Raw genomic sequence first — 18,639 nt, forward strand, 5'->3', positions numbered from 1 at the left:
ATGCGGGCCTCTCACTGTTGTGGCCTCCCCCGTTGCGGAGCACAGGCTCCGGACGCGCAGGCTCAGCGGTCATGGCTCACGGGCCCAGCCGCTCCGCGGCATATGGGATCCTCCCACTAACATGTACTTTATAAGCTGGACTCAGGAGCCATACTGCCCAGGTACAAGTCCCAGCTCCACCTCTTCACTAGCTGTGTGGCCTAGTGTAAGTTACTAAACCTTCCTGAGTCAGTAAGATGGAGATAATAATAGTACCTACCTCACAGGGTCGTTGTGAAGATACAAGAGTTAATGTAACCAAAAGCACTTAGAATAGTGCCTGCCTTTTTGTAATCACTCTAAGTGTGTGCTATGATTATGGTAGATTGTGATTATAATTGTTGTTATCTATATATTAAGTGCCTGGCACAAATAGTTGATCAAAAAAGATTAACTTTATTATGATTTCTTTTATATCTCTCTTCAAAGCCCTTGAATTTTAAGGAGCCTGAAAGGAAAGTAATAGTATTACAAGTCTGGTTTTTGGTTTAACTAAACAGATGTCAGCGGGGTCCTTTCCAAAATCTTATTCCTTCGGGGATTCAAAATTTAATCTTATGCCACAGGACAGAGATTTTTTTTAATGCTCCTTAGAGCAAGAGCAAATGCTTGAGCCTCACCGCAGACCTTCAGAATCAAAAGTTCTGGAGATGCAACCCGTAAGTCTCTTTTCTTTTTTTCAGTGCCTAATGACTTTTTTTTAAGACTTGCTTCTTAGAGTAGTTGTAGGTTAACAGCAAAATTGAGAGGAAGGTACAGAGGTTTCCCATACACCCCCCTGTACCCACACATGCACAGCCTCCCCATTATCAGCATACCCTGCCAGAGGGTTACAACCGATGAACCCACATGGACACATCATAATCACCCAAAGTCCATAGTTTACGTTACGGTTCACTCTTGGTGTTGTACATTCTGTGGGTTTAGACAAATGCATAATTATGTGCATCCATCACAAAAGTATCATACAGAGTATTTTCCTTGCCCTGAAAATCCTCTGTGCTCCATCTCTCCTCCCCCAGCCCCTGGCAACTACTGATCTTTTCACTGTCTCTGTAATTGTGCTTTCAGTCTGTTTTAACAAGTGTCCTAGTGAATCCCCAACTTTCTAAGGTTTGAAAATACCAGATATATCCTCCTGCACCTTTGACCACCCTCTGTTCCTGGGGGTGTGGGAGGGGGGACGTGGTGGGTGGTTGACGAAGAATTGGGTACTCCATGTTTGATAGATGTTCCAGTCCAAGAAGCCCTAAGTGACTGAATTAAGCAGAAATCCAGGTCGTTCTGGAAGCAAAGTCGGGGTGGGGTGCGGTGAAGGAAAAGCAGTTTGAGAGCATGTGAGTCTGTTGATAGGTCTGGAACAGAACGTTTTGGGATGTTGGGTCCTCTGGAAAATGCTAATGTCGTGTCTTGCGCCGTACTGCCCTGAATGATGGATAGGAGAAGAGAAATTTGAATTTTTATGTGAGGTTAAAATGAGAAAAATTCATTTCAGCCTTCAGAAGTCAGAGCTATTGGTACAAAAGGTCACTGATGCCAATTAGCATTGCTGAGCTCAGAGCAGGAGTATTAAAATAGCAACTTTTTGTTTTTTACGCACTGGTTGCACTATTTGGGCTTGACTCTCAGTCTTTTGCCATCTTGCTGCTCTGGGATCATAAGTAAAAAGGCATGTGTAAAAAAGAAAAACACCAAGATGTTTCTCTTACCTCCTGCAGGGACAGGGATAGGTAGTTGTCCTCACACTAAGGTGATGTAATATTTGCAGTGAAGTAAGCAGAGCGATTAAATGATGACTCCATGGGAAAGTGATTGTTACTGCTTGTATAGTGGAGGTGACTGAGCAGTATGAATGATCGTGGTCATTTCAAGGGAAGTTAGCAAGTATTTATTGGGGACCTAGCCCTGTGCAAGATGTGGTTTTTGGGGGGTTCAACCTTGGTTGACAGGATTACTGAACCTTGAGAGAGGAAACCAGTCTCCGTGGAGGGGGGGTGGAATGGTTGTAAGATAAAATTTAGTTTGGTGCCGTATATACTGTGTTTGTGATGATAGAGTAGCATCCAAGTAGGTTTCAAACGTCTGAGAGTCATATGCATAGAGCCAGTATTTGAAGCCATTAGGAATGGATTGATTGCCTGCATAATTAAGGAAATCTAAGGATCAAGGATCAATCTTTTAGGGACACTGCAATTATAACAAATAAAATATGAGAAGTTAGTGAAGACATTAGAGACTATCAGAAAAGGTGGAGGTGGGCCCAGGCCCATGTTCTACCATAGAAATCAAGAGGATACATTTTTTCAAGGAGATATGTTTTTGAACGTTAAAAGCAAGAAGAAGTAAAAAAAAAAAAAAAAAAAAAAAGCATGTGGGAAAGTGGAGATGGGTCTTGGATTTGCTAAGTGAAAATGATAACTCAAAAGGAATATATTTTTTTATAAAACAGATGATCTTTATTACATTCATTTAAGACATGGTTTCTCAACCTCAGCACTAATGATAGTTGGGGCTCGATAATTCTTTGTTATGAGCTGTCCTGTGCACTGCAGGATGTTTAGCAGCATCCCTGGCCTCTACCCACTAGACGCCGGTAGTAACACCACCACCATCACCAGTTATGACAACCGAAAAATGTCTCCAGACAATGTCAGATGTCCCTGGTTGAGAACCACTGATTTAACTATTTATTTAGCTCCTGCTGTGTACATGGTACTACATTAAACACTGCAAGGCATAAAAATATGCCACACTTTCACCCTTAAGAGGAATGCATTCTGATTTTCCTAAATTAAGTTATTCTGCTATTTCTCCTATTATGTTGGTTAAAAGTATTTATGTACACATGCACACACACACACATATATGTTATTCCCCCAAGATAACATTGTCAATTTAATTATGGATTAATATTAGAAAAGTAGTAAATTGGAAATACTGGTGTTCCAATGCTATGTGTTTTATCATAGATCAGTGAAGGAAATTTTGATTATGGACCCATGGCAAAACGAGTAAGCAATTTTCAAATTAAACTTTATATATTCCATTTGCATTTCTCTAATGATTAATGATGTTGAGCATTCTTTCATGTGTTTGTTGGCAATCTGTATATCTTCTTTGGAGAAATGTCTATTTAGGTCTTCTATATCACCTCACACCGGTCAGAATGGCCATCATCAAAAAAATTTACAAACAATGCTGGAGAGGGTGTGGAGAAAAGGGAACCCTCTTGCCCTGTTGGTGGGAATGTAAATTGATACAGCCACTATGGAAAACAGTATGGAGGTTCCTTAAAAAACTAAAAACAGAACTACCATACGACCCAGCAACCCCACTATTGGGCATATACCCTGAGAAAACCATAATTCAAAAAGAGTCATGTACCACAATGTTCATTGCAGCTCTATTTACAATAGCCAGGTCATGGAAGCACCTAAGTGTCCTTCGACAGATGAATGGATAAAGAAGATGTGGCACATATATACAATGGAATATTACTCAGCCATAAAAAGAAAGGAAATTGAGTTATTTGTAGTGAGGTGGATGGACCTAGAGTGTGTCATACAGAGTGAAATAAGTCAGAGAGAGAAAAACAAATACCGTATGCTAACACGTATATATGGAATCTAAAAAAAAAAAAAAAAAAAAGTCATGAAGAACCTAGGGGCAGGACGGGAATAAAAACGCAGACCTAGAGAATGGACTTGAGGACACGGGGAGGGGGAAGGGTAAGCTGGGACAAAGTGAGAGAGTGGCATGGACATATATACACTACCAAACGTAAAATAGATAGCTAGTGGGAAGCAGCCGCATAGCACAGGGAGATCAGCTTGGTGCTTTGTGACCACCTGGAGGGGTGGATTAGGGAGGGTGGGAGGGAGACGCAAGAGGGAAGAGATATGGGAACATATGTATATGTATAGCTGATTCACTTTGTTATAAAACAGAAACTAACACACCATTGTAAAGCAATTATACTCCAATAAAGATGTGTAAAAAATTTTTTTATATATTTCAAAGGCTCAAATTATTTTTTGCTCTCTCATTTCTTATGAAGACAAACACTCTTCCTGATCCATAGGTATGTTACAGAACTTCTGATTTTTTAAAAACTGCAATGGTATCAATTATCCTTTGGTAGAAATTATAATTCTGTATATTGCAAGTGTTCTACCAAGTTTCTAAGTTCTTAATAAAAGAAAGCTGGAGATTTTGGACTGTAATTTGACCTTAGGAACATTTATAGGAAAGATTACCACCAAAATAATTTCATGGCCAGAAGTGTCCTTGATGTTTGGAAAGTACTCTCCATTAAAAGAAGCAGCCTGTCATCTTTCCAAACCTAGCTTCCTCTTTGCTTAGGAACAAGAAAGGAAATCTAACCTCACTCTCCTGTTTTTGCTGCTTGTGACATTGAACAAGGCCCCAACTACTGAGGCTAACGCTGAAATCCTTGTTGTCCCTGCAGACTGCATCATCTGCCATCAGAGGTGCTATTCAGCTGGGAATAGGATACACAGTGGGTAATCTCACCTCCAAGCCAGATCGAGATGTTCTCATGCAAGACTTTTATGTGGTGGAAAGTGTGTTCCTACCCAGGTAAGAACGTTGTTACTTGTGATGATTTCCATGCTAAGGAACCTTCGTTGTGACATCCCCATATTGAAGACTTTCTACCAGTACAAGACTTTATTATCCATGCATGTGTACATCATGTACTGATGTTCATGTTAGACCTTTGGCTTGCCCAAAAGCAATCCAAATGATTATGACTTCCGGTTGCATCAGGTGTCTTGCATTTGTATATGGTGATGGTAAATAGGGTTCATCCTTTGGGCCAGTTGTAATTAATTAGTTGTGATAATGCCTAGAAGACCCTATGGAGAAAGACTCTGAGATTCAGTGGGAAAGAGTACAGTAATCACAGAGTAATGCCTGCATAGGTTTAGAAAAAGAGGACACCCAAGACGCAGCAGCTGGTGCCAAGTTTTTGCTAGCCCTAATTTAAAAGGTGAGTTGGGGGATGCACATTTGGGCCTCCTATCTGAGTACACTCATGTATCTCCTCTTTTAACTTAACTTTCCTCCAGAAAACTTACGAGGATCCCCCTATTTGGATGCCGTATTTGCAAAAGCACCCAAGTTACCCATACATATCACCTCTAACTTTATTATACTGAGCAGGGGGAAATCAAACTAATAAGTCTGAGATGGATGGCAGGGATGGTTGCACAACAATACGAATGGACATAATGCCACATAACTATGCATTTTTAAATGGTTAAGATGGTAAGCTTTATATTATACATGCTTTACCAAAATAAATAAATAAATAAATAATTTAAAAGGCTGATGCTAGCTTAACATAGGAAGAGAGCTACTCGTTATTAAATTGGAAATGTCGCTACTACAAACAGGACTTTTCAAAAAAATAAAAATAAAGATATTTGATTTGGGGGCTTTGGGGCAATTATATTTTCTTTGGGGCTGTGAGGATTGACTTGTCGTTTATTTTAAAATAACTGTTTCTCTCCAAAATAAGCCAATTTTATTATCAATTATTATTTGGCTTGTGTGAGAATGGTTGGACTGACACTTTCCCTCTCAGTGTTCTCATTGCCTTATTTTTAAAAAAAAAAAAACCTTCAGGGAAATGGTACTTACATTTATTTTTATGTCCAGGTGTCAACTGCCTAGAAATAAAACCTTTAGGTGAGGGTGTCCATGTAGTCACAACAGAGCCCATAGATAAAAGAAAGTCGGCTATGAGCCCAGACAGCTTCATTTTGCTTTAAATGCTCTGGGCTGAAGAACAAAGTTGGTCTATGCAAGTTTTAAAGTTTGCTTCTCTAGGTTTCCCTAGCAGCCACAAGAACTAGTTTCCATGTAGAAAATGGACAACCCCAAGGCCTAAGATATAATCCTGTCTGCTCATGACACTGCTCTTCTTTCTATAGCTGGAAAATGTCCGTTGTGTTTGTTTTTAACAATCTATCATTCCAAAAAAGTATGTAGTAACCATTTTTTCTCTTTAAAGTCAGGAGGTTATAAGTTTATCTTAATCTTTTGGTATGTTCTGTTAGGCTCAATTTCCTGTAAATTAGCCTCAAATTCCTGTAAATGTGTTTCCAGAATATTCTAATTCTCATGGTCTTCTAGGGCCTCTACCCAAATATTCCAACCTTATTTTTTTCTTCCACTGCAAAGAACAAGAGGAGCAGAGGCCCTTTGTAAGAGGCTGGCTGGCAGTGAGTTCAGGATGCTGGAGCAGTTACAGCTCAAGATGGGTGTACAAAGAAGGGCAGGGTGCTTCATCCTGGCTCATCTTTTCTGCTCATAGTGTCCAATCAACAGAGCCAACCATTGATGGGAACCACAGGAAGGCATGGCCCAAGCATACGGTCCCCAGGCCGGCAGCATCAGCATCATCTGGAACTTGTTAGACATGCAGATTCTTGGGCTCCCCCCAGATCAACAAAATCAGAAACTCTGGGTCTGGGACCCAGGAATCTGTTTTAACAATTGCTCCAGGTGATTCTAAGCACATAAAAGTTTGAGAACCACCGAGCTAGCACATTGCTTCCCATTTTAGAGTGACAGTTGTTCTAGTTGATACCAAGTTTTGTTCTTGGAGCTCATAAAACCCTAAATTTTTTTTTTTTTTTTTTTTTTTGCGGTACACAGCCTTCTCACTGTTGTGGCCTCTCCCGTTGCGGAGCACAGGCTCCGGACGCGCAGGCTCAGCAGCCATGGCTCATGGGCCCAGCCGCTCTGTGGCATGTGGGATCCTCCTGGACCGGGGCACAAACCCGCATCCCCTGCATCGGCAGGCAGACTCTCAACCACTGCGCCATCGGGAAGCCCCCTAAATGATTTTTTAATATCTTAAATATCAAAATTACATCTGTTTAGCAACTGAATTATACATGACACTGTATGAGATACGTACAACAAGGAGCACATAACTGAGGTCTTCGTAAGCACTTTTTAGGCCCTTTGAGTGCCTTGATTCCTTTTGTTCACTGACAATTTATCATAAGCATACTGCATCGTTATGATTAAGACAAGAATGAGATTTTTTTTTCACCTTTTTATTCAGGAGTAAGAAACCAAAGTTGGACCTGGCTGGATTCTGTATCTTTGACCTTAACTCTATATTCCAGGATAGCAGCAGCAGCCGCTGAATGGCACACATGTCACTGGTGAAGGGAGCACCCAGCTAACTGACCCTATTTAGAGGAGTCCATTGTCACATTTAAAATAGATCATTTAAAGCATATATAGCTTTTAAATGTCAATATGACATTAAATGTTTGATTCAAGCAAAAATTTCAGCAGATACTGTATTGTTTGTTTAAAGAACATCTGTGCTCCAGATGCATTTATATGAAGCAGAAGAAACTTACATTGGGTCTTGTCTCAGTTTCCTCATCTGGGATCAGTTTCTTCATTGGTTTAGCAAAGGGATTGGACCCAGTATTTCTCAATGGAGGTGCTATTGGCTTTTTTTGGATGAGATAATTCTTTGTGCAAGACTGCACATTTGTCAACCCCAGGCCGTGCCAGTAACTGTAGCAATCAAAATGCCCCCCAGAGTGATGGATAAATTCAGTATCTTGATCATGGTGGTGGTTTCACTGGTATATGCATATGTGAAGATTAATAAACTTTATACTCTATTGTATGTCATTTATAACTCAGTAAAGGGGCCAAATAATGCTCCTTCCCTACCTGCCCATATGCCTGTGGATGAGTAGAGAAAGGTGGGCAGGACTGGCCCTTGTTGAAGCAGCTGAAACATTCTGAAGTCTCTGGTGGCTCTAAAATTCAATGCATTTATCTGGGTCATAGAACTAATTGATTAGGGTACCTTGAGATGTTTTAATTTACCACTGCTAGGAAGCTGCTGGTTCTGTTTCCCTTAGCAACAAATTGCATTGTGTTATTTTTTATTTCTTTATTTTAAAGTGGCTCAAAGTTATTTTCAGATATTATGTATTTGCACTACAGATTATTTCATTTTGTAGATGGAGAAAGCTCTGGACCTTTCTTTGAAGGTCCTTTCTGGACCATCCTTTGAAGGATGATATAATACCCTTTTCAACTATCTGGTTCCATTATCTTCGAAGATCACAAAGTAGATGAGTAAGAGAACCATGATCATATCTTAATCTTTTGACCCCCAGTTCTGTGCCATGATCAGAAACTCAGGGTTGCAGATAAATGTTCCCATGTAAGTGGAATTAGGAAGAAAGAGGACGTTTTATAATGTTTCTACCATGTAAACCTGAACCTGAACTGGCAACAGGAGGCGAAGTTTATGTGCCAACTATGGACCAAGCATAGTTTTATTAATAATATTTATATAATATACATTATTCAATTATTGTTATTACTTTCATCTTTACCATAAAAAAGCCATTTTATATATGAAGTAACTAAGGCCCTGGGATGTTAAGTGGCTTAACCCAAAGTGATAAACCAATAAATGGTAAAGCCGGGATTTGAACTCCGGGGTGGCTGGCTCCAAAGTTTTGTTTCTCCCGACACTATGGTGATAAAGCACAGGAACAGTATTTCTGCATTTTTGAATCAAAAAAAAAATCTAGAATTATGAAACTAAATCTACCTGTCTGGCCCCTTGACAACCAGCTTGAATCCAACCCTCTGCTCCCCTGCAGGAGACACCATCACTGCCTTCTCCTGAAAGCTGGCAATAAAAGTTTATATATCTTTCCATATTCAAGAATAATTATCTAACCAAAGAATTTGTAAAACTCTCCTGAATTTTCATCTCCTCACTTATGAAATGAAGTTTAGCTTGATGTGAGGACCATTGCGAAGCACAGACTGCCCTTAGATTGATGGATGCTCTTTGGGATTTATTTGAATCTCCAGGGAGTACCCTCAAAGAGAGGAGAGAATTCCACAGAACTACTGTAAGGATGAAACATTATTCTAAATGACAAGCAAACATATATGTCAAAGGTGCATATAAGTGTTGCCAGATATCAGTGCTAGACGTTATGGTTTTGACAGACTAGCCAACCACCTGCATTTCAAGTTTCACTGACATAAACTCATCCAAGAATCTATCTGATTCAGGGGTCAGCACACTACAGCTCAAGAGAAAAAGCTGGCCCCCTGCCTCTTTTTTTAAACAAAGTTTTACTTGTAACACAGCCTCATCCAGTGGTAACACAGCCTCGCCCATTCACTTACATATTGTCTATGGCTCCTTTTGCACTACGACAGCACAGCTGAGTAGTTGCAACAAGACTCTAAAAAGATTGCCAACCCCTGATCTATACAGACATTCCATACCAGGTTTTATATAGATGTGGACAGAACACAAAGCTGCCAGAATATTTTTCTCTGGATTAAATGAGAGGTGTGACTGTCACTGGACAAGCCAATAACACAAGGTCCCTTCAATTCAAAACTTTTAAAATATTTGTTCAACATTTATGTAGCGGGGATGGGGAAAAATGATTTTCTGTCAATAAAAATTATATACCTTTTCCTTTAACTCAAAATGAAAGATTTATTGCATGCACTGAATATTACATAACATTTTAACTTATTTGAAATTGCCTTGAAAACATAATTTCCCAGTGTGGTAATAACTGCTTGAGAAGTTTAACACTTACATGATGAACAACGATATCACATGTTCCCCAGATGCATTCTTCTGGGGTTCCCCAAATGACACCCCAGAATACATTCTTTGGTTTTGGAATTTAAGCTGTCTTCAGCTACTGACTTTTAAAGACTGGCTGTCAGCTGATTCACCTCAAAAGGTGGTGCAGCCTCGTGTTTCACAAGGCGGCTCAGGGGTAGCCATCACAGACGTGCTCAGTAGAAGGAGGTTGGCACCAGCAGGGGGGTTGTGTCTGTTATTTTCTTATGTTTGTTTTGTTTTTCCATTCAAGAGCACTGTCTGATTTGGCAAGAGAGAGGACCAATTTCTGTTTCACAGGTTAATTAGTCATATGTGAAAACTGAGTGATCTCTACCTTGCCTGAGTTGGCAGAGGCAATTAATAATGCTTAAGCTGCTTCTTCATACCCTGACTTACAAAGGTCTACTTTGAAGACTGGCTGCCACCACTAGTTTGTTACTGGACTGTAGTGTCACTTGTCCAATTGTATTGCACTGAAGTTTTCTTTGTCTCAGCATCACCATCTGTACATTAGGACAAAGGACCCTTCACTTATCCTGCCTCATGGGAGGTGTGGTCATGTTTGCTGTGATGGTTAAATTTATGTGTCAACTTGACTGGCTAAGAGATGCCCAGATAGCTGATAAGACATTATTTCTGGGTGTGTCTGTGAGGATGTTTCTAGAAGAAATTAGCATTTGAATCAATAGACTGAGTAAAGAACATCACCTCACCAATTTGGGTGGGCATCATCCAATTCGTTGAGGGCCTGAATAGAACAAAGAGGTGGGAAAAGGGCTAATTCACTCCCTGCTTGAGCTGGGACATCCATCTTCTCTTGCCCTGGGATGTCAGCATTCCTGGTTCTTGGGCCTTCAGACTTGGACCAGGCCTTATACCATTGGCTTTCCTGGTTCTCAGACATTTGGGTTTGGACTGGAATTACACCACCAGCTCTCCTGGGCCCCCAGCTTGCATATGGCAGATCACGGGACTTTTCAGCCTCCATAATCGCATGAGCCGATCCCTCATGAAAAATCTGTCACCTAGGAGGTTGCTGACCCACTTGTTTTGCCAGGAGGCCACAAACCCACTAACTGTCGGTTACAGTTTGAAATCAAGGAAGCTCACCATATATAAAATGCTGCCTCTAAAACCTCAAAGCTCTGGGCCTCAGCTCCAAAACTGGACCCCTTAAGGGTTCTGGAGATGCTTAATCAGTTTCACCCCATTGCTTAGCACCAAATCTCTCCACCCAGTGCTGCCAAAAATAACGCTTGGCTATCAGGCTCTAAAATCACATACACAAAGCTGGGTGTTCACGGTACATACAGATGAGAACCCCAGCATGGCTAATCAGACTCAGCCTACCTGAGGCCCTCCTGGGGAAGTAATTGGGGTATTTGGGCAGGTTGTACCTGAAGCCTCTAACTGGATCCTGAAAAGGAAGACTAACCAAGGAACATTAAATTGAAGTTAAGGCAAAGCTGACTGCTTGTGACTTTTCCACTGCCCTGATGTGGATCTAATCTCCCCTCTTGTTTGTTCCTGACTAGCTTCGGTCAGTACTTTCCCTCCCTGGACTTTGATGTCCTTATCTGCTAAATGGGAAATTCCAGATGGTGGCTAATGCTTCCTCAAGCTTCAGCGTTGTATAATCTGAAACATTTATTGCCATTAAGAAATAACGTACTTTTGGACTTAAGACGAACACTAACTTTAAATGAAATTTAGTTAAATTAAAAATTGAACACTCCTCCGAAGAGTGAATATTAGAATGCCAGAGCTGATCCATAATCAAACTTTGCTTCTTGGTGAAATAAGGGAGAAAAGGACAAGATAGAGAAAAGTACAGTTTTTTAGTCGAAGTTTCTTCCTCCTTTGGTGGAGTTAACAAACCCTTTCTTTAATAATTTGATAAGACAGTACTGTGTGTTGGCTTACTTGTTTGGGTTCTTACTTGGCCAGAGAAAGTTGGAAATCCCATGTCGGCCTCCAGGTTTTTATTGGTGAAATTTTACCAGCTCTTGGGATCCAAACATGTCAAACCCCTGGTGAAAACCTCACAGCTGAAATTTCCAAAGGCTCCATTTTAGGCCAAGACAGGAAAGTGGAGTTTTTTTCCCCAATCACTACATAAATGGATTGAAGAAACGTAAGTCTTAAATTGTGAAGAAGTCTGCTCTTCAGCAGAGTCCGTTTTTGCTGAGGAAGTCTAGGTGCTGGACAGTCTCCTGATGGCTACCACCCAGGCTCCGGCAAGGAAAGCCTGCAGGAGTCTTTGGTGGACCTCTTCCACTGGCCAGCAGACTAATGCTGATTGCGGTGGTGTTACTGCCTTGGCTTAGCCTTTCGTGCACGTGCAGAGCAGCCTCTGTGCTGGGCAGCAGTGGACCAGCACCCACACTGGTCCCCAGTAGGTCTGCCCGTGCTCAACCTCAGAAAATCAGGTTAGTGTCTGCTGGCTGGTCCTCACTGCACCCGCTGTTTGGTGTTGCTCTTGTGCCCTCTACCTCCTGACAAACTCTAGCTGGAGCCCACAGCCCATTAATTTGCATTTCCTTCAGTAGAACTTCATTCATGCCGAGTTGGTATTTGTTACTCACTGGGCAGCTTAATAAGCAGAAGCAAACCCAGTGTGCAGAGCTTTGTTTTGGGGTTATGGCTTTTACCCCTAACTTAAAAAAATTTTTTTTAATGTTGTAAATGGTCATACGTAGAAGGGTCAATCCTCATGACGCTTTTAGAAGAAATACTGTGAAAAGTGTCCCTTTCATTCCTGTGCCTTTATTACCTGTCTAACTCTAGTGATCACTGTTACTTGGGGTCTGTTTATCCTTCAAGGATTTTTTGTGCAGATACATGCCAAAGATATATTTTTTTGCTTTTGTATGCAAATGGTGGCACGCCATACACAGTATTCTGCATCAAGCTTCTTTCACTTAATCTGCCTCAGATCTCACCACGTCAGTACATAAACCTCCTCGTTCTTTTTCAATAGCTGCATGGTATTCCAGTGTGTGGCTGAACCATAATTACGTTGACTGGTTCCCTTCTGAGAGACATCTAAGTTGCTTCCAATCCTTTGTCCTTACAAACAGTGCTATAATGAATAACCAGGTACAAACATGTCATTTTGTACAAACAGTAGTTTATCTGTACTGTAAATTATAGCCATGCATTTGCCGAATCAAGAGTTATGTACATTTGTCATTTTGACAGGAGTTGTGAAAATGTCCTCCAAAGGAATAGTATCAATTTACTTTCCCACTAATAGTGTCTCAGGGTACCAGTCTCCCTTGAGCTCTATCAAAGTTTAAAATTTTTACCCATCTGAGAGAGAAAATGATATCTCGGTGACCGTTCATTTGCATTTATTCTATTATAAATTAGGTTGAACATCTTTTTATATGCATAAGTCATTTATACTTCCATTTCTGTGAAGTGCCTGATTATACCCTTGGCTATGTTTTTTACATATATAACTTTTCAGTCTTCTTCTTTGCTGTATTTTGGAGCTCTTTGTATTGGGAGATTAGCTCTTTGTGATACGAGTTGCAAACATTTTTTCATTTTGTCACTTTCATTTTTCCTTTTTTTTTTTAAAGCCAGTTAGTCACTTCATTCTCCACGTGACGTGTCCAACCCTGGGCTCTCTCCCGTCACCACACAGCCTTAATCATCCAGACGCACTGAGGGCTCCCCACTTGCCAGGTGCATGGCCTTTCACGTTTCCATCCACTTTGCCATGTTATTTCTAGAGGCTCAGTACCAGGCCTCAGAGAGCACAGCTGGTAAATGGCAGAGATGGAACTGGAACGCAGGTCTCCCTGGACCACAGGGAGTTAGGAGCATGTTAACTCCCATACAGGGTATCCAGTATGATTTAACAGAATGCAAAGTCTTAATGTTTGTCAAAGGAAAGCAGAATTCATAAGCTAAACTACTAAGAGAAAAAAAATGGTGATGTTTTATTATCCACTATTAGGGAATGTTCCTCTCCATTCAGGCAAATGGAGAGGTTCAAGATTGTGTAACCTCAGCAGTTAATTATTAATATATTGTTAATTATGCTGTGAAGAAATTGCCACTTTCTATAATGCCTGTGTTAAGTATTATCCCTGCCCCCTTTTCATCATCTCCATTTATACAAATACAATTTATTGATGACCCCATACAGGCAAGCCTGCCTCACAGTTGACCCATACCATTCTCTGTATCTTAATGTGGCCCAAAGCTAGCTAGGTTCGGTGGGGTTTTTTTCTCATTTTTAGTGATGCGGTGGCTTTTAATACGAGCTGTGTCAGGGTGGATACCTAAAGAAACGAATGTTCCCTTTCTCTAACCAGAGATGTTCTCTGTGTGTGTGTGTGTGTGTGTGTGTGTATACGTGCATGTGTCTGCTGTCTCATTGCCAAGGAAACCTAGCACTATCCTTTTTACACCATTGCTGAATAAGCCACAGTACTTAGGGAGATGTGAATCCAAGGAAAACTATTGTAATTAATACTTGCTTCAGGGAAAGGTGAACAACTCAAGAAGCTCAGAGTAACCAAAAATGAAAATGATAATAAAAAATACTGTATCCTCAGGGGCTTCCCTGGTGGCGCAGTGGTTGAGAATCTTCCTGCTAATGCAGGGGACACGGGTTCGAGCCCTGGTCTGGGAAGATCCCACATGCCGCGGAGCACCTAGGCCCGTGAGCCACAACTACTGAGCCTGCGCGTCTGGAACCTGTGCTCCACAACAAGAGAGGCCGCGATAGTGAGAGGCCCGCGCACCGCGATAGAGTGGCCCCCGCTTGCCACAACTAGAGAAAGCCCTCGCACAGAAACGAAGACGCAGCACAGCAAAAATAAGTAAATTAATTAATAAACTCCAACCCCCAACATCTCCTTAAAAAAAAAAAAAAGAAATACTGTATCCTCTCTAATAAAATCTTGGCCCCCCGACTGCATGGAAATAAATCCTTTAAAGAATAATTCCATGTAAGTGGAACGGGTATTTTATTTTACTCTGGAATGTTGAAGGTGATCTGCTGTAATGGAATGAATTGCTTTGCATGAGATTGAAAGGAGAAAACAGAGTGGAACAAATTAAAAAATGGGCAACACTCTTAACCCACTGAAAATAGCCTGCTTCAGAACCCAAGGCACTGTGATTATTTTTACTTGCTTGCAACAGTGAAGAAGGATGTCAGAGGTCATTTTGAACCTCTGCTTTTACCTCCTATGTCTACATAGCGCATGTTTTCAAGTTATATTCATATAAGTTCCAAAATCATTCCTTTTGGCAATCCCATAAGAGCTGTAACGGAGTGCATGTCTCTTCATAAATCCCAAAATATGGAATGAGGAAATGTTTGAATACCATACCTGGGTGTCATACAAGCATTATGAATATTCAGCTGTACTTACTTAGGGCAACAATAGCCATTTAAGTGAGCAGGTGATATGGGGGCTGTTCCATACATGAGCTCTTCTCCCAGGCAGCCTTCGTTCCTGTGTCACTCCCCTCCTGTGTGTGCCTTGCTGCTGCCTGAGTGCAGTCCTGGCCTTTCCAGATAAGATTTATTAAAAGAGGATGGCCCCTAAGAACACTAGCCAACTACTTCCTCTGGAACTCACCAAAAGGAACCGTCATCTGTAACCATGCAGGGGAAAACCTGGCCGCACTGGATACATTGAACAGATCAAGGATGATCTTTGACTATGGTGATTTTGACTTTATATGTTGACTTTTGAACCTAAGCTTCACCTAAGAATCAACTTTACTGAATTAGCATTATCTTGAAAACTCATTTTTTCACTCAAAAAATACTTATAGTCTACCATGTGTTAGGTGCTGATACAAAATTCTGACTGACCTCAGCAAACTTAAATTATAGTAGATTCCAAGTGCTTGTTGTATGCTAAAAGCCTTTTTATGTGCACAGTTGATTTGTTTAACATCCATGAGAATCAGCCTTCAGTGTCCCACCTAGAATACGGTAAAAAGAGATCCTGAATCTCTACATAAAAGTATATTATTCTACTGCATTGTTCTAATTTCTTACAATGAAGGATTAGGTGACTTTTCTGATGTCATGTGAAATATATGTAGTCAAAGAATAAAATGAATGATAAACATCATAAACATCAAAATTCAGGGTAGTGGATGCCTCTGAGGAGAAGGAAGGGTATATGATCAGTAAAAAGTACAGAAGGCAATTCAACTATATGAATAACATTCTTAAGCAGCATTTTAGGTTCATGAGTATTCACTGATTTCTTTATACCTTTTATATATCATAACTTTTGCACAAAAATTTTCAAAGGTGAACCCAGAAGAGGGAAAAAAAGATAATGATATATATGGGAATGGAAATAAGGTTTTAAAATCCCTAAAATATCTAAGGTCTTTTTCCTGTAACTACGGATGTAAGAAAGAGTTCAGATTCAGGACCCATCTATTTCCACTGTGATGGTTCTCTCTGTTGGTGAGATATTTTCTAAATTATTTTTCTTATTCCTAGTTTAAAATGTTTATCCAACATTCAAAATTCATGGCCAAAAAAATGCATTTTTGACATTGCTCCAAACACTAAGCCCTGGATCTTATACCTAAAACATTACAACAGTGGTTTCATTGGGGAAAATGGAGAGATTTTCTCAGGAAGGAGGCAGAGGGGGATGATGAATTTTCAGGTTAAAGACACACTGTGATTGACAAGGGATGCCTGCGTGGAGTGGCCCTTGCTGCGTTAGCATCTGTTTTTACCTGGTGTCCATTGGCCTTTGTGACATGAGCTTAGAGAGACCCAGTATCAAGGGATGTTTTCCTAGAAGGGAAATTGGCACAGGACTAATAGAGCTAGAATTTGAAGTCAAAATTGTCTTTGCTGATGTTCCTTCTCTCTCTCTCTTTCTTTTTTTTTTCTTTTTAACATTTTAACTGCAGTGAAGGGAGCAATCTGACCCCAGCACATCACTACCCAGACTTCAGATTTAAGACATATGCTCCACTAGCATTCCGATATTTCAGAGAACTTTTTGGTATCAAGCCTGATGATTACTTGGTAAGAACCTATCATTTTCCTTCCTTCTCCAGAAATGTGTGACGTCAACATTTTTCTCATAGCAACAGTGACAAGTGGCTTGTGTCTCTTATTTTACAAAGCTCTGGAGCATAGTAAAAGTTTCAAGTTTCATAAGGATTATAAATTTAGCTTCAGGAAATGTAGTTTGACTCTACAGCTTTTACCTGATAGCTACAAAATGTGCAATGGTAATTGATATTTAAATAAGCAGGGTATCGGTTGCTACTTCAGATAATTATTCTAATGGATATTTTATAATTAGTTATAAAGACTCCTGTGGGGCCTCCCTGGTGGCGCAGTGGTTGAGAGTCCGCCTGCCGATGCAGGGGATACTGGTTCGTGCCCCGGTCTGGGAGGATCCCATATGCCGTGGAGCGGCTGGGCCCGTGAGCCATGGCCGCTGGGCCTGCGCATCCGGAGCCTGTGCTCCGCAACAGGAGAGGCCACAACAGTGAGAGGCCCACATACCGCAAAAAGAAAAAAAAAAAAAAAAAAAGACTCCTGTGAATTTTGCTGATTGGATTCTGTATGAAAGCCTTCCTATCTTTTTTTTTTCGGTACGCGGGCCTCTCACTGTTGTGGCCTCTCCCCTTGCGGAGCACAGGCTCCGGACGCTCAGGCTCAGCAGCCATGGCTCACGGGCCTAGCCGCTCCGCGGCATGTGGGATCTTCCCAGACCGCGGCACGAACCCGTGTCCCCTGCATCGGCAGGCGGACCCTCAACCACTGCGCCACCAGGGAAGCCCAGCCTTCCTATCTTAATTGACTTATTTATACCATTCGTCTCAAACCTGCCTTGGCCCACAACCATTTTCACCTTGACCTACAATTTGAATATGATTTTAAAGCAGCTGGATAGTTTTGTTCTCAACAGCTCTTCATGCCAGCTCTTTCTAGAGGTGTTTTTGTTTGGTACCAGAACATGTATTATCCTTAGGCCTGTCTCTTCTCCCTGTCTGCCTCCTTGCACACAGTGGGTACAAACACAGCCGCCTTATTGTGAGAATGTCTGATGTGACCTCAGAGTTTTACCTTATTCCTGTTCAAGAAGCCAGGAGCTTTCTTTCTGTTTCAAGATAAAAAATGGTTTATCTCATAATTTGATCACTGTTAACACCCTGGGGCTCTTGAAAATTGGTTTTCAAGAAGCTTTAGGAAGGATACCATCAAATAGTTATTGTTCATCCCATTCTGAACGATCTTAATAAGACTTGAGCCAGATCCTAGAATAATCCTTTGCAGAGGAAGTACAGCAACATGTGTTACTTGTTAACAGAGAGTATTTAAACTGTATCTTGTAATTTGGGTAAGGTATAAATGGTTAAATTCAGAGCTGATTCTGTTCTGGGCTGATGAAAACCCACGAATTTAGCTGGGCCCTAAGAAAATAACTTGACTTCTGCCTGATGAATGAGAGAATACTGGTTCCTCAAGGCACATTCATAAGTCTTCACAGAGCATGAGAACTGAGTAGAAAGTCCTTGGGTACCCTGCTGCCCTTAAATGTGCACTCATACAACTCAGCATCAAAAATGAATAAATAAACAACCCAATTAAAAAACGGGCAGAGGATCTAAATAGACATTTTTCCAAAAAAGACATACGGATGGCCAACAGGCACATGAAAAGATGCTCAGTATCACTAATCATCAGAGAGATGCAAATCAAAACCACCATGAGCTATCACCTCACACCTGTCAGAATGGCTATGTTGATCTCTGCCTCGCCACACCCCTTTGATGGAGAGACTAGGTGTCTCTACCCAGCATTACCAACCCTGCCCTCGCAACCACTCAAGTACAACACAAACACACACATTTTCAGGATTGGGGGGTGGGGTGTACCTTAGAGAAGATCCTTT

General features: G+C 41.0%; 1 protein-coding gene across 1 annotated transcript in view; it reads left to right on the forward strand.

Moving 5' to 3' along the window:
• PIP5K1B (phosphatidylinositol-4-phosphate 5-kinase type 1 beta) overlaps positions 1–18,639 on the forward strand; it is a 214,206-nt gene that overhangs the window by 42,077 nt on the left and 153,490 nt on the right. The window contains exons 2-4 of the mRNA XM_060102269.1: positions 3,009–3,050; positions 4,508–4,638; positions 16,640–16,757. Of these exons, the coding sequence (XP_059958252.1) occupies positions 3,009–3,050; positions 4,508–4,638; positions 16,640–16,757 (291 nt within the window). The remainder of the gene's footprint in view (positions 1–3,008; positions 3,051–4,507; positions 4,639–16,639; positions 16,758–18,639) is intronic.

Source organism: Mesoplodon densirostris, chromosome 6 (assembly GCF_025265405.1).
Source record: "Mesoplodon densirostris isolate mMesDen1 chromosome 6, mMesDen1 primary haplotype, whole genome shotgun sequence".
Lineage (NCBI taxonomy): Eukaryota > Metazoa > Chordata > Mammalia > Artiodactyla > Ziphiidae > Mesoplodon > Mesoplodon densirostris.